At 32.7% G+C, this 25,229-nt stretch overlaps 1 protein-coding gene and 1 pseudogene across 1 annotated transcript; both read right to left on the minus strand.

Moving 5' to 3' along the window:
* Window positions 1–7,706: 7,706 nt before the first annotated feature.
* On the minus strand, window positions 7,707–18,731 carry LOC142633334 (cycloartenol synthase-like; annotated as a pseudogene).
* Window positions 18,732–22,133: 3,402 nt separating this feature from the next.
* Window positions 22,134–24,988, minus strand: LOC142633535 (receptor-like protein EIX1). The gene has a single exon (XM_075807772.1). The coding sequence runs from the start codon at window positions 24,977–24,979 to the stop codon at window positions 22,190–22,192; it is 2,790 nt and encodes a 929-aa protein (XP_075663887.1). The 5' UTR covers window positions 24,980–24,988; the 3' UTR covers window positions 22,134–22,189.
* Window positions 24,989–25,229: the final 241 nt, after the last annotated feature.

Here is a 25,229-nt window from a genome sequence, read left to right on the forward strand (position 1 = left end):
GAAGTGAACATAAATGAGGGGCGTGGGCTTCAGTGAGGGTCTATAGCCGCGTTTAGTAAACGCGGCTATACTTGTTTCCTGGAGCTGCGTTTTTCTAAAACGCGGTTCAAAACCGCAGACTGTAGCTGCGTTTTACAAAAACGCGGCTAAAAAACGCGGCCAAAAAACGCGTTTTTTGTAGTGTCTTAATAGGCTCAACAACGCTTATTTTGTTGGACTTTGTCCTGGATAATTGTTTAGGTTTTTTTTTTTTTTTTTTTTTTTTTTTTGAGAATCAAGTTTTGTATATATCTTCTTGTAGCCATAAAATATTGACATTAAAAAAAATATATATTATTTTGTGATTTATTGGTCCATTCAGCCATGTGAACTATACTAAGATCTGATTTTGATTTGATAAAATCAGGCAGATTTGCCTACTTCTTAATAAAGCATTCGGTCTCCATTCTCAAAAAAAAAAAAATTAAAAAAAACGTTCTGATAAAATGTCTGAAAAGGAGAATTGGAAAGAGAGTCATTTTTCACAAGATGATGTAACCTTTTTGTTAGCTCTAGCTGGATTTATATGATTTTTTTTTTTTTAACGTAACATTGATGTTAAAATTATGGGATGTCCCAAAATATTACTAATATATATACTGCAAATATAACATGCTTCAATAATATATCTGTTGATCAACCATTCATTTTCTTTCATTATTTTCATCATTATCCATCACACAATAATGTATACTCAGTAGTGGCTGATATCCCATAGAGTGTGTAATGATTGATAATTGATTGAAAGCCTTGGAAATGAATTGTCGCCATTGACATTTATACCCAACTACCCCCAAATCAAATCTACCTAACTCGCACTTTCATTTTTTTTTTTTTCCTTTTGTCTTGATTACTCTAGATAATTAGAAGTTGTGTCTTGAAGCAATGGTAGATGTCTTCCACTCAAATACATATGTCACATATTAAAGTCCAACAAACAACCTCAATAAGTTGGAGATATGGATTACATGACTAATCGTTTCTTTTTAACTGTATAAAATTGATATTTTTGTACAATGGATATGATTCTTTTTTTTTTTTTTACTAGTTAGACAAAATATCTTATTAACAAATGAACATAAACCAAAAATATTTGATATTCTCATATAGGATAAGTAGAAGTTGCTACTAAACAATCAACAAGAGACTGTTATAATACATCTATTTAAATTACTATGCTAAGAGACTTGCAGATATTTTACTCTTCAAGATTCCCTGTATTTCTTTCTAAACCATTTTGTCTCGATATGATATCCAAGTTTGTATCTGTCAAACTCTGGACATCAAAACTGTTGGTTATAACTTGATGAAAGGTTTATCCTAATTGTTTCTTTGATGCATGATTGAGACTTGAGAGAACACATAATGGGAAATCAACTCCTTACTAATTATATAATTAGTCATAGGCCGGAGACGGACCAAGGATTTTAAACTAGTGGGGCTGAAGTATTATAATAAATAAATAAAACCTCTAAATAGGCATCATATAGTATCAAAAAATTATAAATATTCAAAATAGTTAGTTTTTTATTCGAATGAAAGGTGGAGTAAAATTGGTTGTGATTATTTTTGAGTTATTTCTAAATACATTAACATACAATCATTTACCAACAAAGATAAAAACAAAAACAAAATAATGCTTTCTTATTAATGTTAGGCTGGGTAGGATTTTTTTGTTAAAGTCAAAGCATTCACAGTAGTGGTGCTAAAAATTTTTACTTTTAACACATCAAAAAGTTACTTTATTTATTTTACCACCTCACTTTACAATACACCCAATATCAAATATTTTTTTTATCACTTCATTTAAAAATAATATAAACAACTCATTAAAATAATAAATGAAAAGAGGGAATTTGAGTTTTTTAATTAAAGGAAGAGATATAATCTTAATAAAATACTGAATTTTATTTTTAACAGCTTACTACAGTCAACTAGTATTTATACTAAAAGAGATGCTACGTCCACAATATTTTTATAACATTTTCACAACAAATCACAAGTGGTTCGTTGTTATTGGTTCAAATTTGAATCTAACACAAAGATTACTTTTTTGCCCCAACAATAACAACCAATAACAACCTACCACTTAGGATTTGTTATAAAAATGTTATAGACATATCATTCCTCTTATACTAATTTACTATCGTTGCAAAAATTTTAGTTTTAGCTTCTCCAATAACACATGATTTTTTTTTTTTCTTTGGTGGTAAACTAGTTTTTTTTTTTTTTTTTTTTTGCTAAATTACAATCACCATTGTGAATTTTTTTTTTATTGTTTTGTTAAGTTTTTCAGTTGGGTAGTTGCTATTTAGATGAGACTAACTAGGCTTATTGAGGACAAAAAAATGACTAAAGTTTTAGAAAAGGCCTACTATAAAAATTAAATATATAATAACTTAAAAAAAAAAAATTGGATCGGGGCCTGGGCCCCCTAGGCCCCACCTGGGTCCGTCACTCGTAGGTCAACAATGACTTCTATTGATGGTAAAATACTACAAGTTAGATATACGTCTTTGTTTTATTTCTATTTTTTGCTGAATGTCTTTGTTTTATTTCTTTGATATTAACTTCGGTCTTCTAATTATGATCCACTTTGCCATAATTAAGCCTATGCCTATATAATTTTCGGTTTTGATACCAAAATTAGAGGAAGACGTTGATCCTTTATGAGGCTTCCTGTAGATCAACAATGGCTTCTTTTGTTGATAAAATACTACTAGTCAAAGATATATCTTTGTTTTATTTCTTTGATATTAATTTCGATCTTCTAATCATGACCCACATGGCCATTTGGTACCAATATTTAAGGATCAAAGATCCACTTGGAAATTTGATACCAGAATTCCTTGCCAACTAGCTAATTAGACGTGAGTCCTTCTTCAGGCAGATTTCTCCTTTTGTTCCTTAGCCTAGGGGTATTAGCAGTCATTTCCAGCTGTTGCTCCCCTTCCAAGGGTAGGTTCTTACGCATTACCCATCCGACTTGTATGTGTTAAGCATGCCGCTAGCATCTCTCTCCATGAGATTCATATATAGTTGTATTACTTAAAACTTCCTTGTTCGTAACAAAGCAGATTTGGAATTGTCTTTAATTCCAAGGCATAATTTATATTCATGCGCTTCAAATTTGCTTGGAGTTTGCTCCTAGAAATATAGCCATCCATACCCCTCAAATCAATCCCTTCCACTTGGTCATTTGATACCAAAATTTAAGGATGACTTTGCTTACAAGGCTTCCTATGTTGGAGAGATAAACATCTACTAAAGCTTTCTTGAATAATTAATTTAACATATAGAGGCACACTTGAACCCAAAAAGCCTAAGCCTAATGGGTATATGCTCAATTATACTATATATTAACTACTCTTTCTTCTCATTATTATTCAATTTAGGACTGCACTCACATGTATATACCTAACATCCTAAATGACTATTTAGTCTAGAGATCTAGAAGGACAATTCCTAAAAGAGTAATACAAAAATCACAATAATGTTTACAATTTTTTTGTATACCTATATATGATTAGAATAATATTTCTTTAATATTGTAAACAAATTTTATTAACAATTATTAGTGTGTGTGTGTGTGTGTGTGTATATATATATGTATATATTTGTTCTGTCCCAAGGCCAAATGGTAAATAATTCTGAAGTAGTTGAAGTAGTTTGAATTTGAATAGAATTCTAATAAAATTATGCAGTAGATTAGGATGAGGATTGAGATTTAATTTCAATTTGTATTTAAATTTAAGTAGGAGTTGGATCCTATGTTTTAGGACTTGGTTGTGATGAAGCTTATCTACTCACTAGTATTTATGTACGTAGGAATTATGAATGAAGCAAGCAGAAAATTAATCAAAAAATGTCTATTTCCTCTCTCAAGTTCAGGAGATTAGTCATCTCGAATTGACTATACTATCTTTTATTTCTTAGTTCACAACATTTGGTATCAAAGTATTTTGATCCATTTGAAATATCACCGCATCTCAACAAGCAACCAAACTCACCCTTCTCAAAACAAAAACCCACATCCAGCCAACACCAATATCAACACACAAAATATTATTTTCAAACCAACCTTACATCAACCTATAGCCATCCACTAAATACCATAAGCCAAAAAAAAAAAATCCTCGTGCCCACCATAATCCAAAACTCAACTCACAGAGTACCTATCAAGCCATTCAAACAAGTTTCCACGTGCAGCACAAAAAATTTATTAAAATAAAAAATTAAAAAAAAAAAAAAAAACACCTTATCAAGCCATCATGTCTATGACTCAAAGGAAATTTATGGAGATACCAAAATTCAAAGGTGGAGACCCTTTTTCATGGCTTTGTAAGGTCTACAAATTCTTCGCTTTTAACAACACACCATCAAATGATATGGTTTCCATTGCCTCATATTACATGGAAGGAGAGGCACATGATTGGTTTCAAACCTTAGAGGCAACGAGATTATGTACAGATTGGGTGGCGTTCATATGCACCCTTCAAGATCGATTTCGAATACCAATCAATGAAGTATCAATGGAGGTTCCTATGGAAAAATCATTTGAAAATCTTGTCCAACCCGTTCAAGAATCAAATATTCAAGAACCAACTATTCAAGAACCAACAATTCAAGAAAGTAATATGTTGGAGGGTGCACTTTCTACAAAAATTGAGTTTGAAGATCAAAGGTTTAATGAAGTGGAAAAGATTGTTCAAAGGGATCTTTTCATGAATTCAAATGAGCCGATCTCAATCCCACACATTGAATTTGTCATTCCCGATAAGTTCAAGGGTATGAAAAGCAAGATATTTTTGTTTCTAGTGCTCATAGAAATGGTTAAAGAATTAATGCAAGTTTCCATGGTCATAATTTTCCTTCAACACTTCAAAATCCGAGGCAGAGTATTCTCCAATCAATGTGAGCCAATGTTAATTTATATGTTGTAGAATCTTGAGGACAAGATTCATCTGAAGGGGAAGGGAATGTTGTGTCCCAAGGCCAAATGGCAAATAATTCTGAAGTAGTTGAAGTAGTTTGAATTTGAATAGAATTCTAATAAAATTATGCAGTAGATTAGGATGATGATTAAGATTTAATTTCAATTTGTATTTAAATGTAGGAGTTGGATCCTATGCTTTAGGACTTAGTTGTGATGAAGCTTATCTATTCACTAGTATTTATGTACGTAAGAATTATGAATGAAGAAAGCAGAAAATTAATCAAAAAATGTCTATTTCCTCTCTCAAGTTCAGAAGATTAATCATCTCAAATTGACTACACTATCTTTTATTTCTCAGTTCACAACATTATTACTGTAGTACGAGACTTTCTTATGCAGTTTTAAAAAGTAATAATTATGGATCACTTTTTTTTTTTGTTCAATAAGAAAAGAGTTTTTGATCTGGACTCATCAACCTGGACCATGATAAGCAATAAATTGTTGAACATGCGTAGATGATAAATTTTCAACTAATTAAATATCGCCGCCACCTTATAGGTCAACAACTAATGGCCACTAGAATGCGCAGGACATCGACATAGACAAGACATATTATGAAGTTGACAGTTGAAAAGAACTTCTATCTGTCGAAATGAAAAAATCATTTGACAATATTCCCTAAGGTAGCAAGTGGAAAGTTATCCATGATTTCAAATGCATTCATATAGTACAGTGAAAATTGTAGGCGATGTAATTAATATATTATTAATATGTAAAGTAATCAGTGTTTGTATTATTGGTGGTAGATGGGGGGTTTGGGAAGAGATCTTAAATGCCGTTCTCACAAAGTGTAATGAGGACATTTGCAATCGTATATATAAGACATTTTCTTCTTTGTGTGAGTTATGAAATATGTACAAATGTAAAGTTAATGTCACCGTTAGTAGGTGAAGAGTTGTCGGTTGATAGTATGAGGGGAAAAGATATTCCTTTTTCATGTTTTAAAGACACTTTCTACCGGGACTTTTCTAAAATGGGCATGTGCTTGTTGAGGTCAACATAAAAAATGCAAAAATCTTCTCTTTAATTTGAAAACTTCGAAACTTTTTAATACGTAGTTTTAAAAAATAAAATGTTATATGCATTTACAAGTAGTTTACAAAAAGCTACTTTTCTCAGAAGTCAAAGTCAGGCGATTTTTTTTGTCGCGGCCAATTAATACATTTGTAGTCTTGTCCAAGTAGCGGGTTCTGAAAATTGCTCATGTCAAGCCCAAATGTTGGAATTCCCACGCTTTCGAAATAGAAGTCTGTTTATACAGTCGGAGATGGTTGATTGACTTAAATTGCAATGACACCTACAGCTAATAAATTATTTTCGATACAGTTTCAAAAGACATCTCTTTCACAATATGGAACCTCACATTTTATGAGAGAAAAATCTTTCGTGAGATACATAAAGGTGCTTGACATTCCAGTAGAAGACATACTTGAAATGCGTTTAAATACCACTTATTTTACTGAAAACTGAAAACAATAAAAATAAAAAAATTACTGTTCACGCGTGCTTACTATTCATTTGGCTTATTCCACTGTTCATGTGTGCAAGAGGTGCTTGTCAAAAAAAAAAAAAAACGCAAAACGTGGACGTGGACTAGCTGTGCATTTGGTAACAAATTAAAAAGCTAGCTTATTTTATTATTCAGTTTATTTTTAGAACTATTCATGGATCTCATTGCACTTTTTGCTACTATTTATGAGTCTCACTGTACTATTTCAGCTAACTTTTACATTTATTTATAATACTTTCAGCAAAAAGTTTTCAATTTCAACAAAATAAACAAATCCCAAACAGACTATTGGTGTCAATTATCCAATCTTTTGGATATATAATATGTTATACAAAAAAAAAAGAAAAAAAAGAAAAGAAAAGAAGGATGTTGATGCAAATCTCCTCTATACATTATGTATACATAAGATTAAGTCCAAGACTGAGAATGAGTACTAAGATCCAAATATTCAAAAAATAATGCAGTAAAAAACTTCAGCTGAACTGGTGAGAGGACTAATTTTAAACAAAAAATAATATAAAATTCAATGATAGTGTATGCCAAACTAATAACTCCATAGTTTCCACATCAATCCTAAGAGGACAAGATTCCAAACAAGAAAAATACAATGCTAGTGTGTATGCCAAACTGATAACTCCACAGTTTCAACATCAAGCATAAGCTAACTAGATTCCAAACAAAAAAAAAAAAAACAATGCTAGTGTATGCCAAACTAAAACTCCATAGTTTCCACATGAAGCACAAGAGGACTAGATTCCAAACAAAATAATAATGATAGTGTAGTGCCTGTAGGCTAAACTAATAATTCCATCTAGCAAGTAAATTAACAACACCCATTAACATTACCCAACGAAGTGCGCAAACACCCAAAAAACAAAAAGACAACGGGATTATCACAAAAGAATCCGTCCACAAACTGCAATCCACACAGTAAATGCAGTACTTTTCAAATCGTTTGAACACCAAATACTTTTCTAAGGACATTTTCATCACTTGAACCTTTCAATGCCTCATAGTATGAGTGCACATCAAACCTACCATTACCATTTATCTCATGCAATTGGGGCCTTAAGCTAGCATTGGGACTTTTACTAGGGCTCACTCAAGTCCAATTGGCAATAATGTAAGTGGCCCACAATTATAAAGATATTTGGACTATTTTTATTCATTAATGGTCGTATACATAGAGAGAAAATTTTAGGAAAACTAAACTGTTGAGTGCAAAAGTAAAAATATTTTAGGGTGCCTGCAAAAGTGACATTTATGGAATACAAACAACAAAAACAAAAACAAAAACAAAAAAACAAAGAAGGTAATAGTGACATCATTTAGGGTGCCTGCAATACTCAACAACAATATTCTCCAAGGGCCCAAATAGGAAAAATGTTTCGGTATGCAGCATAGCTGATCATACGATTTTTGTTGAAAACTCCCATGATCTCCTGTATGACAAAATGCATAAATTATTAACACATACATATAAGGTATTGATATATAACTTTCTTGAGCAGTTGCTGGTGAAACAAGTTGTTTTTAAAAGATTCTTATGCTGTGTGGTCTAAATAAAATACATGAGCGGACAAGCCAAAGATTTACAATATTTATCTTTTCTAGTCTATAAGAACCCAGATATCTAAAGAAATTAATGGTCTAGAGAACCTATAACCTCCATATCATCCATTTAACCACCTCTAGCAAAAATATCAACAACGAAGCGTCAATACCAAAACTTTGGGGTTGGCTATCCCTAGTAAAAATATTAACAACAAAGTGTCAATACCAAGTTTTACATGTTTTTATCTTGGTGTGGTTTATTTCTTAGTCAAATTTATGTAATAGGATACTGCATTTTTAAAGCCATAGAAATGGACTGTTCGCCTGTTCCTGTCTTTCCTCAGAACATAATACAATTGCACATTCAAGAAATATTTCGATTTGATGGGAAAGAAAAATAGAGAAACCATGCCTAGGTTTACCTCTTGTGGAAAATCTCCATTCTCCATTTGAGAATTTATTAATATCCTTGCTGCACGATGCAACGGAGTTGAATCTCTCTCAGCCTTTCAGAAGAGAGAAGAAAAAAAAATCAATTATTAATATCAAGACTAGAAAAATTATACAGTAGGAGATACAAATTTCTGTTGGGAAGAAAAAAGTATACAACCGGCTTAATCTTTTTTTGCCTGTCCTTATTTTCTGGTTTCTATTACGTTTTTTTTTTTTTAAATGAAACTGGGATTGCGATCAACCAAAACTGATAGTTACTTTAATTTTCAAATTATGAGAAATATGGTGATGAATGTGATTTTCATGCAAGACACGATTGGTGAAATTAACACAAATATTTCCTCTGTGTATCAAAGTATTAATTATATAACGTATGGATTTTTAAACATTACTGTTCAAAAATCCCCATTAGTTTTCACAAAAGTGAATTTCCACTCTCTCGTTTAATGTATTGCATACAATCAAACACAGAATACTGATTATCAGAACCTATTTTCTCTGTGGCTAAATGTCATTGAGTGCAGGTTATGTATGGAACTGATATTTCATTACCAATACGATGTTGAAACTTTTCCTTCATGATTCTTAAGTAGGCATGCATGATAATTCTCTAGTTTTAATAACCTTATTGCAAGGAATGCATGATTATCAGAAGCTATTTTCTCTGTGGCCAAATGTCATTGAGTGCAGGAAATGTATGGAACTAATATTTCATTACCAATATGATGTTGAAACTTTTCCTTCATGACTCTTACGTAGGCATGCATGATAATTCTCTAGTTTTAATAACCTTACTGCGAGGAACTTTAGACAGATGGGAAGACGAATTCATATTAGCAACCAAATGCTAAAATAAATTTGAAAGGTTGATTTGCACCAAAGGCAAAAAAAAAAAGAAGGGAGGGGGGAGTTTCCAAAAGATTCTTCACCAAATGTACCTGCCCAGCGTCAATTAGGGCTAACATAGCCCATCCGGTATTGACAATATGTGGCCTGTTGTCCTCGAGATTGGTATACACCTGTTCAAGAAAAGATTAAGATGGCCTGCATGTGGGAGTTACAGAAGAATATAAGAATTAAAAATAGTACCAACCTTGTTCTGACATGATAGGTAACTTTCTCCCCAACCACCTGAAGCAAGCTCTTTGGACAACAGATAATTGCATGCTTTTCGGATGCTAGAGCAATTCTTATATGTCCTTCCAGCAGCTACCAACCCTTTTATCCCAAACCACCCACCATAGGTGAAGCAGACTCCCCAGGATCCATACCTATTTAAATATTTTAGATTAATTGGGTGCAAGTAATTTCATAACTGTTCAAAGTTCAAACAATTCCAAGATATACAAGTGACTAAGTAGGTTAAGCTCAGGCACTGATACAAAATTAAAGTGGGAGAGAAATTAGTGACTGATAATAAAGAAGACATTCAAGCAAATATGCAGAATATAAATAGAAAAGTAATGTGAAAGCAAACCAGGAGCCATCTGAAGCTTGTATTTTTTCAATGAACTCTGCAGCTTTAGCAATACAATTTTCTATTTCTTCCCTCCTATGCTCAGGATATAATTTCTTGAATAATGTCAGTGCTTGAATTGCTGCTGACGTACACTCAACATATCTACATAATCACTTCATTTAACATCATATCAGAATTTTTCAATGAAAGTAGATAGAATTACAAAATGAAGTGTGATGAAATCTTACGGATAATCAATCACAATATCACCAAAGGTTTCAGCAGGATTGATTAACTGAAAATTGATGGAGACAACAGACAATGCAAATATAATCTCAGCATCATTCTAATAAACTTGCAGCATAGGATAAAATGAACTATACAGCCAATTACAAGATAAGAACATGGAGTTTAGTTTTACATAACTCGACCACTGTTGCAAAGCCACCACTTAAAAGCCAGATAGGCATAGTAAAGTATCTTCATTTCACACATCATCTCCTTATCCCCCGCTCAAACCCGAAGAAAGGCAAAGAAGAGGGAAAAACACATGAATATGGATTACAAAGAACTAAATTTTAATTTCTAGTGAATTTCCAACTGACTGCCCTATAAAAATGCATGTGACTCAGCCATAATTTCAAGGGTTAGAAGCACCTACTGTGTGTGGATAAATTACTAACTGATATGATTTCTTTACCACATTCCCTATATCTAAAAAGAGCTCATCAAATCATAATTAAATACAACCATAAAATCATTAGAAATTGATACGGAATTGCCAATGACCTCTAGCTCAAAAGGCACCTCTTTCCCCATAAGAAAGGGCAAAGGGTAAGGCCATAGTTTCAAAACCCACTTAAGTGCACATGCAAACTTAACAATCAAAAAAGAATCTTATATAGAGTGAATCATCACATTGACCCTAAATTTCTCAGGTCAAAACACCATTGCTCTATATCAACTTCCTACAATCCTTTTTTTTAGATTGATAAGTCTACACAAACACCCAGTGAGTTTTAAACCTACAGTGTTACCGTCCACCATTTCTTATGGGGGAATATGGTATCGTTAGAGTGCTCATTGACCTCAATTCCCTACAATCCCCTATCAATGTCATATAATTCTCAATCAACGTAGGAAAGTATAGACTATGCAAAACACACACCCACACAGGCATCTATATAGGAAGTCATCTGGGCAATTAGTGATTACCAACCAGAGCTAATATAGGAGCCATGAGCTGAGTCCCATGACATGTAAGAAAGTCTTTTACTCTGGAAACAAGTATCATTGGTAGACTGTAAGGATGCCAGTAAAAATTCAGCTTTTTTTAAGTTTGTGAATCAAGGTTATTTTTCTGAACTAAAAATCCCTAATGTATTTTAGCCATCTCAATTCAAGGGGTTTCCATACAATGAAATTCAAGGTGGAATAGCTTCTAAAGTGTCATTCCAAACACTGATGGTTTTCTTCCAATGGATTAGTATGAATCACAATATTGGTGCAGCCAAAAGTCAAAAAAGATTCTAGGGCTGAGTTATATAATATATGTCTAAGAACATGAATGAGGAAAAACAATTCTCAAGTAATTTATAATTTTTTTCTAAGTGAAGGCTAAGCCTAAACATTCATTGTATTTGAGTTCAAATATCACTGGAAGAACAGGGCCAGCTGAGTCATGAAGCTCTTAATAAGGGGGTACTTGGAAATAATTCAAACTTTCAAGACATAGCAAATTCATGGTCAGAAGAATTATTTAAAACTAAAGGTAAAAGTAAAAGAAAGAAGCCTTAAGAAGTTATAATAGTTACCTCCAATTACTGGTAGGATCTAGTTAATTCATAAGTTGCAAAGCCACCATTAGAATTCTGCAGTGATCTAAGAACATCCATTAGAATGTTTATAACTCACCAGCTACTGAATTGCATACTAATCTGCTAACAATACCAGAGACAAGCAAACTAAACAAAAATATATATATCACAACAAAATGGAAGAACAATAAAGTCAGGTGCACATATCATGCAGAAATGTTCGTATACAGAACTCTTTTCTTTTAAGAATTGCATAAAACTTCAAAGCTTCAAAGTGCCACATTCTATTCTATGTTTACTTCACACCTTCAGATGCATGATTCTGGAAAGAGTAATAAAACATTAAAAAAAAAAAAAAAAAAAAACCCAACATGCTTATAACCATATTTAATACTCTGCATATCATCTAATCCAATCAACCAAGACTCTTTTAAGGCATTCATGACATTAAGATATACGTACGAAAAGCTAAAGAGTAGACAAACTACATCCTTTGTTGGAGGAATTTCTTTTCCTCTTCCACTATTATCTTCTGAAGATATCTATCCGAATAAAAAAGAACAACCAGAGGTATGAGAATTATGAACTTCAGAGTATTGTCTACATTTTTCAGAGAAAATAAGACAATAAATGTTCAGGTTAATATTTTCATCATTTGTGAATAAATGATAAATCCTTGGATGTTCAGAGTTCAGTACTGCCAACACCTACATTCTTTAATACTTAAATATTTAAGCAAGCCCAAGCTGAAGGCACAATTTGCTGCCATCAGTGAGGGAAATGTACATATTATAAATTACTCTAGTCACTTCTACCCAGATGAACAAAGCCTTGAGTTAAACGGCTGACTTAAGTCAATTACAAGAATCATGAGAGTAAACTATTATGTCTTTTCTCAATCTGTTAACATTTTTTCTATAAACTAGCTATGTCATACTCCAACTTTGAGCTTCTAAAAATGCAACATATCTAACAATCACCTGTAAGGAAAGGAGAACATTTACAGCATCATATAACCGCTTCAAATCTAACAACTTCCCAACTGTTTCTGATGGGAATGTTGATAGTAATAAAACAGCCTGCACAAAGAAATAGATATCAGAAATTTTTTACATTATATAGTATGGAACTGTTTGTTCTAACTTTACCTTCAATCCTTCTGCAGTGCAATCAGAAATAGGCCATCCATGATCTGCAGTTGAGAATGGCCAAGCACCTTTTGAAATGTGACGATACCAAAAATTTAGATCTCCAGGACAATCTTCTAAGACCTTCAAAGCAAACCACAATTGGTCATGAAAAAATGGAAAAGAATAATTTTAAGATATGATAATAAAAAAATTCTGCAAAAGGAGAACGTGCGTATCCTTTATGTAGTCATGTGCTTTTCTTAAAGTTGCTCCATATTCTTCAGCAATGTTAGTTGATATAATTGCTTGAATAGCAAAAGAAGTATCCCATGATTGACTCCCATTATAACCCTACCTCAAAATTAATACAAACACACAATGTATAATTCTCAATATTTGAGGTAGTGAAACATAATCATGGGCTCTTTATACTTCATTGAACAATTAAAAAAATACTAAGAAGGTCTTCCCCCCACAGACAGGAAGAGGGGGGGGGGGGGGAATACTGAAAGAGAGAGAGAGAGAGAAATGCTTGTTAAGTCAGTTAAAAACTGTTTAACAGTAAATGTCTGAACCTGCATTTTCATGCCATCTTCAGCAATCCACAAATAATCAAAGATTCTTGGAAGATGTAATTTGAATGCCTCTAAGTTTGGATTCTCCGCCCAACAACAAAGCATATTCAACACCTGCATCATCCAAAAAATACAAGGCCAATAGCTCAATGGAACTACCAACAAGTACAGTGAGTGCCTTTGAGTGAAGGTGTAGAGCTAAAGAAGCTAATTAATCTAACTCTTCAATTGATATTATGTTTGAATGACTATCAACAATTTTTCCTCATAGCTTCAAATTAAAATTTTCCAGTGTCAAACCTTGCTCTCTAGTTCTCTCTCACCTCTTAAAAAAAAAATTACCTTATTGACAGACCCTATGCATATTTTTTTTTTTTTGGATAGGTAATCCGAATGCTTTTATAAATGATAGAAAGAAAGTCATACAAGAAGTTCATGATGATGAACAATAAGAAAAAAACTACTAGGAAACTAAGTTAAGGGAGGACAAAAACTCAGAGAGAGAAGAGCAATTAGTAAACCCCCAACAACGAGACCATTCTAAGAGACTACGCTGGCATAAAAGATTTAACTCAACCAAGGTCTTCTCTTTGTCCTCAAAGGAACGACGATTTCGTTCCAACCACACAATCCACATTAAGCACCCTGGAACCAAGTTCCATATGTCCGACTTATCCTTTCCATGCCACTGATGCCAGCAATATATCAAATCCGCCACCGATCCTGGCAAGGCCCTATGCTTATATACCGAGTATTTTCATCTTCATAGTGGATATGCTGCATTACAGTTTGTAGAGCCTTCTCCCTCAATCTTTTTGCAGGCCAACGCATAAAAACAGGTTCATAGGCATAGTATAGAGATCCCCAGAGGATATCCTGAACCAGTGGATGGGGGTAGCATACATCTTCCTAACAATATTTGTAAAGCAACCCATGTAAGCATCAACAGAGACAGTGAAACATGACAGAAGTTGCATATTAAATCTTATTTTGAATCAGATGTTCTATTGCATATTAATGTATCTATGAACTCAAATTAGCTCATTGTCTAATTCAGTTGCTTTTTTCAGACCAATTCAGAGGGTATGTTAGTAAAACTTAAGAGCAATAGTTATATAGTTAGCTTACATTCACATAGCCCCAAAAAATAAGTTGGCTTATATTCAATAGACAACAAACCTAAGATATGATTTTTTTTTAATTAAAAAATAAATAAAACCTTGATGGTGTTGGAAAGTGCTAAAAAGCTAGCAAATTGTAGTAAGCAATAATGATACTCTGGGCACCATAGGGTTTTGATGCATATCTGTAATTGATGTGACATTTTTTGTTTATGAATTCCACATTTTTTGATACTATGGATAATGGTTTTGAATAGGAAATCATGATACAATTTGAGTTTGGGACAGAAATAGGTTTGAAGTTGACCCTCTGGGAGCCTGACCAAACTCTGCAGTATTAATTAATATCTTATTACAATTCTAAATCTTGACGCAATCATTATTACTTATACAATATCAATTAATCCAATACAGCAGCTATTTTGAAGTATCTGTGCTTCCTATTTTGAAGTGTCTTTGAAACCTACTATTGGAATTATTTTTCTGTGCAACGGCAAGAGCTTGAAAAAAGAATAAAATATATTATAGTGTGGAAGGGTAAAATTTAAATGTAGAAAACTTAAAGGAGAAGAAAAGGTATAATTTTTACCTACCTTCGCACAAAGATTGCAAGCCTCATTCCAATCTATCTCATGATAGGGAACCGTATTAAGCTCCTTTCTCAAAGATCGGATTGTGGACGTGATAGGACCGACAAATCTTTTCCCATATAAATAAGACATGGGCAAATACACCATTCAGCACTAACACGACATCATTCCTATTAATAGAAAACATGGAAATTCATAACCAAGAAACTGAGGACAAAGCCATTCTACTGCAATTAGCAACCCTCTTAGTTGACACTCATGAATCAAAGTTCTTCCTCACAAATTTTAACAGAGAATATGCAGACTGAACAAATTTTAAGCGATATATGACATTTTCCCAATGTTTTCTAAACCATGTTAGTAAGATTTTTAAACCATAAGCAATACATGATACTTTTTCCTTGACAAAACTTAACATACATTGTGTTAATGGTATAAGAAAGAGCAGTCAAATAGAGACCTGGATGACAAGGAAAGAAGGTAAGGGAAGAGCCATATTTCTGGCGGCAGTGGATTATTCCCAGATCATTCATACACTCCAAGTACCTGAAACCAGAGAAAATCAACCACAAGTCAGTTGATATTTTCAAGGTATTAACTTCTTTGGCAATATCTTACAAAAAATAACAATGAGTTCATACTGAAAGCCACATTTTCCGCCATGAAGTGATTGCAGTGGCACCACCATGATCCAAGATCCATTTCCGTGCTTGTTCCATTGCCTCTAATCCATCCTCAGCTCCTTCACCAAGCAATCTCAAAGTAACATAATTTAGTGCAGTACCAAACATGGTGCTTGGGCCCTCAATATGTAGACCCCAACCCCCATCTTTATTCTGCAATTAGAAGAGTCACCATTTCAAGTTCTTTTTTTCATTAACAATATTAATACTACCACACCCAAAGTAATTAGAAGTTTAGAACAAAGCTCTATTGAGTTTAATTCATAACGTTTTCTTCAATCATATATGCAATTTACCAGAGTATGAGGAATAAAATCATTAAAAAGGTTTCCACAAAATTGAAGACAAAAAAAATAAATTATTAGTAAGGCAGTTATCCCTTTGTTAACAGTGTGACTAAAAGTGAAATTCAAAGTGGAAAAGGAGCATTATATATAAAACTTTCTATGCTGCAAGAAAATATTCTTGCCTGATGATTGTACAGATATCTGCAGATGTCACGTATATGTTCTTTTGATAAGTTGGTATTGAGTGCTCCAGTAATTGAAAGAGTAATCACCTATTGCAATTTATAAGAAGGATCACACTTCAGGTCAGCTCAAGATAACTTCAGAGGAAAAATTCAAGAAGTGAAAGAACTTCATTTTTCTTCTGTTTTTTGTTTTTTTGTTTTTTTCCCATTCCTTGCTAAGCCTTACCAGACCTCTACCAGATCATTTTGCAAATCCAACAAATTTTCAAATCAAATATGCTAATCTTATAACATGAAACTGTGTGCTTTCAAATTCAACCACAATACATAGATTAGTTCTCTTTTACTACACAAAATTATGAGATCGCCTTCTTATTCCCCACTCTTATGGAAAAAATTCCATTTTGTAGGTTTCATCCTTACCAAACCGGGAATTAGAAACATGGGACCCCCATAATCCCCCGGCCAGTGACCATCACATGCCTGAATTGTTGAGTAGAAATTGATGGCCCTTTGTAATGTGATTCACGTGCCTGAATTGTTGGTTTGAAATTGATGGCCCTTTGTAATGTGATTGTAACTGCCTCCATTGTGAGTTCTTCTGTATCTTGTACTTGGATTTGTGGTACAGTAGAAAAAGATGGATTCTCCTTTGCAAACTAAATTTGAGAGGAAAAAGTAAAGCAACATACTGTGAATCAATTAGTACATAAAGAAAAATAGAAAAAACCAAGTCAATTACAAATTTCAATATGTTCCCAGCAAAAAGTAATTGCCTAAGGATAATATGACCTTAAGTTAATTCACAATATATACATTAAGACAAACATACCCAGTGCATCTAAATTCTGATTAAAAAAAATGTAAAATTGCGTATCCTTTCTTAAGCATTAGTTTCCAGTAAATTGATAAATGCCACTAACAAAAAATTTAAATACTAAAAATCATTTCATACACAGTCTACATTTTCTTTTCTTGATGGTTACAGACCCACTTAATATATCATAGAATCCACAAAGATTTATAATTGTTATCAAACAGAAGATGTTCCATGAGCTCAGAAGAAGAATATGATCCCACCTCAATTCTCAATTTCTCAGTATATACACATATACAAACACACCCAATCCATCTAAATCTGAATTGAAATTTAAAAGTAAATACAACCATTAGCTTCAATTAATGTAGGAATCATAAATTACTCTATGACCAAATTTCTGGATTAAAGGACCTTCAGGGTGCCAATTGTCATACCACAAGTAGATTTCAGTACCAGGCCCCACTAGGAACTTGAGATGAGGCCTGAATAAGTCTCTTGAGCTTTAGAATTTTTCACCACCCCACTTTGGCCCTTAAGTTGATACAATTCTATCCAAGGAGGTAAGGGACTTAGACAAGGTGATCCCTTATCTCCTTATCTTTTTGCGCTTGGAATGGAAGTATTCTCTTGAATTCTACAATGCAAAATCCAGGAAGCTGTGGCCTTTAAATTTCATCCAAAATGTGAAAACCCCACTTCACAACTGGTGGTTAGAATATGATAATCACAGACACCACATCATGATCTCGATTCAATTGTCAACACATACATCATTACAAACACACTCCAATTCATCCAAATCTAGCAGAAAACTAAAGCTTCATATAACCATTAGATTCAATCAAACTGAGAAATGTCACAAACAAAAAAGTTAACCAACAAAAAAAGAAAAAGTGAAAACCCCACTCTTTTCTTGGTAATCACAGACCCCATATCATGATCTCAAATACAAAACTTCATATAACCATTAGATTCAACAAAATTGAGAAATGCCACTAACAAATAAGTCAACAAACAAAATTGAAAACAACCCATTTCACCATACTCACCATAGAACTAAAACAAGCAAGAAAGAAAGAAAATTGAACAGATTTAGGATAGTGGGTACATGGGACCAGACCTGAATGCGCATGAGAAGGTCAGAGCTGTGGCGTTTCTCGAACCGCCGATCGGAGAAGCCGCGTCGAGCATCTTCGATCTGCTGAAGCTCTTCTGGCGTTTCTTGACGTCCCAAGTGACTGTTCAAAGTTCTCAGCCACGTTTCACTGCCAGTACTGCCACCACTTTCATCATCATTGTTACGTTCTTCTCTCACTGTCTCTGCACCGGTCTTGAGCTTCCACATTCCACAGTTGCTTTGAATTTGCTTAGTTTTTCAGTGGATCAAATGAGATAACTTGGAGAGAGAGAGAGAGAGAGAGAGAGAGAGAGAGAAAGAAGAGGTTGACAATGGAGACTGCAGAGTGGACACCAGACAGGACAGCCTGTTTTCCCTCGCTTCTTCCACTTCAACAGTTTGCACGCAAAAGGATATAAAAAATGTTATAACAAATCCTAAATTCTAAAAGGAAAACATTTATTTAAATTATAAATTTAAATTAAAACTAATAAAAACTTAAATTTACTATTCTTTTAAAAAAAATTTACCACTTATTATTTATTGTAAAAATATTATATATTTATTATATATGGTAGATTTCTATTACGTGCAGAATTTATATTATATACCTAGTTGCCCTTTTCTTTTTCCTTTAAAAAATAGTTTTTCTTTCTTGTCCTATCTTTTCTCAAAAAAGAAATATATTTGTAGTTGTTATTAGTGTAAATAAAAAAGTAATTAAAGTTTTAAATTTAAATTATAATCATTAATAATTTATCACTCATTAGCTGTTGTAAAAATATTATAATATTTATTAAAAAAATATTAAAAAATATTATGAATATAATAAATTTTAAAAACAATATTATTAATATATTATATATTAAGAGATTTCAATTACGTGCAATACTTTGTATACATAGAGTCTATTTGGATACTGCTTATTTTATTGAAACAAAAAACTTATTACTGAAAGTACTATAGATAAAGATAAAAATTAATTGAAATAGTACAGTGAAACTTATGAATAGTACCAAAAAGTGCAGTGAGACCCATAAATAGTAGTAAAAATAAGCTGAATAGTGAAATAATTTATAATTTTCATTGCTTCTCAAACGCACACATAACTGTCCTTTCCCTTTTTCCCAAAAAAAAAAAAATTTCTTTTTTGTCGTGTCCTTTATCAAAGTAATATACATGTGCAGTGGTTCATTATTTTATAATTTTTTTTGTGGATAAGAAGTGTATAAAAAGAAGAAATTGGTAAAGTATTTTGCCTTTACCTAAGATATTTGAGACAAGTTTGGACAATATTTACACAAAAATATATATTAATGTTTTGACATGATAATAAATAACAATTATCAAATTTGCATATAAAGAAAAAAAGAGTGAAATTCTGAATCACACATTTTTCATAGTTTTCTCTAATTTTTTGTTTCAGGATTTTTTTTTCGAACTTTATTTAAGATTAAAATCATCATTTAATTCTATAAATTAAAGTTCTCAAGGCCACAAGAGAGTCCACAGCCTCTCTTTTAAATAAAGAGAAAAGGGCATTGGACACTGTACAGAAACTGTGTCAAATTTCTACTAAATTTTCTAAAGGAAAAAAAAAAAATCTCATTTCTAACGTCACACACAATAACCCTAACGCCTTACAATAACCCCAAACCTTAAACTCCCATTACATTAAAGCCCAATATTAAACCCAGATTGAAGTCCATAGTAATGGGGAAAAATAGTAAAAAAAAATATAATTTCCCATCATAAATTGATGTAAAATAAATAAATAAGCCCCATTTCTAACATCACACACAATAACCCCAACGTCAATTAAAAGCCCAAGTAAGCTCCAAGTCCATGCCTAGCTAGTAGAAACCCAAAGTTCAAATCCACTTAAAAATTAAAATACCCAAACCTAAACTCATATTACATTAAGCCCAATATTAAAAACCCCAATTGAAGTCCATACATAGTAGCCACACCAATGTTGTCTGTTTTATTTTATCTTTTTCTTTCTTTTCTTTTTCTAAGAAAATAATTCTAATGAACACCGTCAAAAGGTTTTGGGATTTTACATCACTTTAAGTTGACAGAATATCTTTCATTTATCTTTATTTATCAGAACTATTAATTGGAAAAAAAAATGGTATAAAAAATATAATTGTCAGTCATTTTTTTTAGTAAACAGTAATATTTATTAGAATACACACGAAAATAGTAATATTAGTGTTTTAAACCGGATTTATAATACATTATTTAACCAGAGTACAACTACAAAAGAACCTAACCTTTGTCAGTCATTAATTAATGTAATTTGTTAGCAATTTAAAGAAAAATAATGTTACCACTTCATCAATTATCATAGCACATGAAAAACTAGTTATTTTAGGGTAAACAAGTCTACATCCTACAGCCACTTTGCTAGTTGAGATTAAAATACATATCAAATTATCAACCTCAACAAATCTTAATTATTGAAGCACAAACCTAATCACACTGTAAATGTTTTGAAAAACACACCAAATCTTACTCACATACCGACACACCGTACACAAACACCCATACATTACATATATGATATATCTCCCAGAGAAATTTATTCTGAGTCTGAGGCTTACACAGCAACACCTGGTGTGAAAACAAAATGATTAAGATGGCGATATCAAATTGGACAGAAATTAAAACAAAAATAAAAATAAATAAAAACTAACTAAAGAAAATAATATGTTTGAGGAAGGATAACACTTTTTAAAAATATTGGAATGAATGATAAATTTAGTGTAGAACTTATTTTAAACAAATAAAAAATAGAAAAAAATAACCTTCTTGCTTAATGAATAGTCAATATTGAAAGAATAAAATTCTATAAACTATAAAAGAATGGCAATATTTGTTGCGCTAGCACGATCTTTTATTTTCTTTTTTCTTTTTTTTCTTTTTGAGCAAGCATGATCTTTTAAGAAACAATAAGTCTTATGACACAAACACTTTCACAACTTTTGCTACAATGGTTAGCAACTTAGGGTGATCTGTTGTGATTTTTTTATATATATATAATTTAATAATTTTGGGAGAGGATTTTTTCATGTATAGTTTTTCTCATAAGATGCTCTTTGGAACATATATTGAATGCTTTGAGTTGATAATCATTTTTTTTTAAGTCATCTTCCATGGTTTTTCAAATAGTAAAAGGCACACAGCTTTCATTAACTTTGACTTTTCTTTATCGAATGAAAAAAAGTTGGAGCATATTGTATAATAATTATTTGTAAATTTTCCAAAGTATTTCTTTTAGATCGTAAAATTTTCTTCTTTTGTTAAAAAAAATTAATTTATATTTTTTAAAGTAAAGAATTTTGTGCTATATATATAGAAGGTTATGGTTTTTGTATTTCCCCATTAAAATCAGGGGCAAAACTACCGTATGAGGTATTTTTTTGGGTGGGGGCCTAAAATAAACAATAACATACTAACAACAACAAAACAACTAACATTCATATATGATTGAGTTTTCATTAGCTAAGATGTATTGCTTTTATTTTCTTGTTAGTGAATGTTGCTATCTACTTTAACAAAAAAAAAAGCTTTAGTGACCCAAAACAAAATCCCCTCCTTATCACAATATACTAGTAGTAAGTAAAATTTTTTTTTTTCTTTTATTCTTGTACTTGGTTACTTCACTAATTTTATGTAGAATTCAATGGTAGTCTTCAAAGATATGGAAACTAGAAATTTTTTTGACAAACTATGGAAAGTAGAAATGGGCCCAAACAATGACCGCCAAAAATAGAGAAAATATTATTACCAATTAGCTTTGAAGTTGCCTTTGCAATCTGGCCATAGTCACTCCTCCAATCACGTATAATTAATCTCTGATATTGTTCAAGAACTTGAAATGGGATAATCGCCATGACCTGTTTAGTAGTAATGTGCCACAAACTCCCCAAAAACTGGCGACAAATCCAATGGTTGCACTAACATAAAACCCTAGGGTTATAAACCCATCTTCCTCACCTTGCATGCTAATATCTCCACTGCTTCTATTCACGGTTGGATTTTGAGGTGTTTCTTCACCCAAACAATTCTTCAGAAGTGGGAATCCACAAAGATTTGGGTTCCCCTCATATGCAGAGGCAATAAATGTATTGAATTGAGGGCCTATTGGGATTCTGCCTGACAAATTATTGTTTCTCAAGTTTAAGAAATTCAGACGATCAATAAGAGAAAGGGTTGAAGGAATTTCACCACACAGCTTGTTGTCAGATAAATCCAAGACTTCTAATGAGTATAACAGACCAATATTTGAAGTGATTTTTCCAGTCAACAAGTTATTTGAGAGATTCAAAGAAATCAATCCATCAAGCACCCCAATTTCTTCTGGAATTACCCCATTTAATTTATTGCTCGAGAGATCTATGCTCTTAACCAGTGCAAGATTATTTCTATACTCGTACTCTCGTCCTTTCCACATCCAAATTGTGTGGTCAACATAGCTTAAAGAGAGTACTTCATATGAATGGCTAGTGGCTACACTTGGATTCTTTTTATCCATCAAGGAAATAAGATTGTTGAGACATTTTGGTATACTTCCTGTGATTTTGTTTGAAGCAAGGTCTAAAATTTGAAGATGTGTTAGATGACATAGATGTGGAGGCATTCTTCCGTACAAGTGATTGGATCTAAGGATAAGGTCAACTAAATTTGGATGGCTCCTCCCTAACCACATTGGTATCAGTCCTGACAAGCTATTGTTTCGAAGATCAAGAAATATCAACTTTGAGCAATTTTTCAGGAATGAAGGTAGTTCCCCACTAAAATTATTATTGCCTAAATCCAGTGTTTCAATCTCAATTAAAGAGCCCATTGAGCTTGGGATTTTCCCATGAAAATTATTGTTTTCAAGCTTAAGAATTTTAAGTCCTTCAAAATGCATCCAACAATTAGGAAGCTCTCCTGATAATCGGTTATTGGAAAGATCTAGAAATCTTAGACTATTATTATTGGCAGCACATAAGGAGAAGGCTAGCTTTGAAAGCATATTTTTGGAAAGATCCAAATGTACACCTCTAAATACGAATGATGGTATTTCGCCTTCAAGTTCATTTGAACTCAAGTCAATGATAGAGCCGAAGGATGACTCCAATGATAAATTTGGAATATGGCCACTAATTTGGTTGTCAGACAAATTCATATAGAATTTTTGATTTGGGAAGATCCAATATGAATTGGAAAGAGTATCCAAAATCGTAGAATTAGAGAGATCAAGCCAATAGTAACTTTTTTGAGTTTGAAGCCATTTTGGTAATCCAAAGCCTAGTTGACAAGACACAAAATATAACTGCTCTAATTGAAAAGGTGGAACCCAATTAGAGCTGAAGTTGAAAACCAAAGAGTTATTATATATGTGAAACACCTTCAATTTTGTGAGTTTTGAGAAATGAGCTTCAGAAATAACACCTTCAAATGGATTACCACCAATATATAATCTCTCTAGATTGGATTGTTTTCCCAAACTTTCAGGTATTGTCCCACTTAATCGATTGGCAGAAAGAAATAATACCCTCAATGATGAAAATGCTGTGAGATCAGGAAATGATCCCATAATGTGATTGTTATCTAAATACAATTCCTCTATTGAGTGGTTTGCAGACCCAGTCAAGTTATGAACAATTCCTAGAAGTAGTTCACTAAAATTGTTACTTGATAGAGACAATATTTTTAAATTACACATTCCACTGAAGCTTTTTGGTATCCCACCTTCAAACTCATTATCATTGAGAATGAGAAGTTCAAGAGAGTGTATTTTGCTAAAAGCATCAGGAATTAAACCTTGAAATTGGTTATGAGAAAGACCAAGTCCTACAACACTAGTGTTGGAGTTGAACAACCACTCAAGTACTGAAGAAGAAGAAGTGAGATTGTTATCTGAAAGATTGAGGACATCAAGAGAATTCGAAGAATTAACATGGGGAATGGGAAAAATATTCGGAAGACTACAGGTACGCAAGACTAGGACTGTCAAATAAGGTAATTGATTCACTACGTGGAGCCAATTATTAACTTTGCTCAAGTTAACGGAAGTCATGCAAAGGACACTTAAAGAAGAAAGTGGACGGAGCCACTCCAAGTCTTCAGGCTCATTAAAATTATTCCAGCCAAGATCAAGATATTGCAAGCTAGAAAGGTTCCCAAGCTGAAAAGGAATATTTCTTCCGAAATTAGCACGATAAAAGTCAAGGTGTCTTAAGTTTGAGAGAGAAGCAATGGATTTTGGGATTTGGGTATGATTAAAATCATTGAAACTCACATCCAAAGAAGTCAAATATTGCAACTCACTCAAGAAAGGACTTAGTTTACCTCTCAAAGGTTCCACATCCGAGATACTAAGATCGAGCTGGGTTACGTGGCCTGTATGGTTGTCACAGTGAACCCCTCTCCATTTGCAACAATCTTCTCTCCCCACTTTAGTACTCCAGGAAGAAAGATGGTCATGATCATCAATGAGGTCTTCTTTAATCTTGATAAGTGTTTGTCTCTCGCGCTCTTTGCAGTTGAGGTTAGCATTTCCCACACCCCAATAATTTCCAAGGGCTGGTTTCATGCACAACAAAAAGAGAAAAAAAGTGAGGAGAAGTTGGAGGGAACTTCCACCCATGAGTGGGATGTACGTAGAAGGTCAAGAATGTGATTAAGATAATAGAGTATCAACACATAAAAGGTGCAATTTAACATGTACGCATGATTTCATTTGCTTTTACAACCCTATCTTTATATACCATGTGCTAGGTTGGAAGCATTGGCACAAAGAAGACGAGGGTTGGAAATTTAGGGTCTGTTTGGTAATGCTGTTTTATTAATATTGTTTATATTTTTTAAAAATACGCATGGATGAAAAAATGTATAAA

This window comes from Castanea sativa, chromosome 5 (genome assembly GCF_040712315.1).
Source record: "Castanea sativa cultivar Marrone di Chiusa Pesio chromosome 5, ASM4071231v1".
Taxonomy (NCBI): domain Eukaryota; kingdom Viridiplantae; phylum Streptophyta; class Magnoliopsida; order Fagales; family Fagaceae; genus Castanea; species Castanea sativa.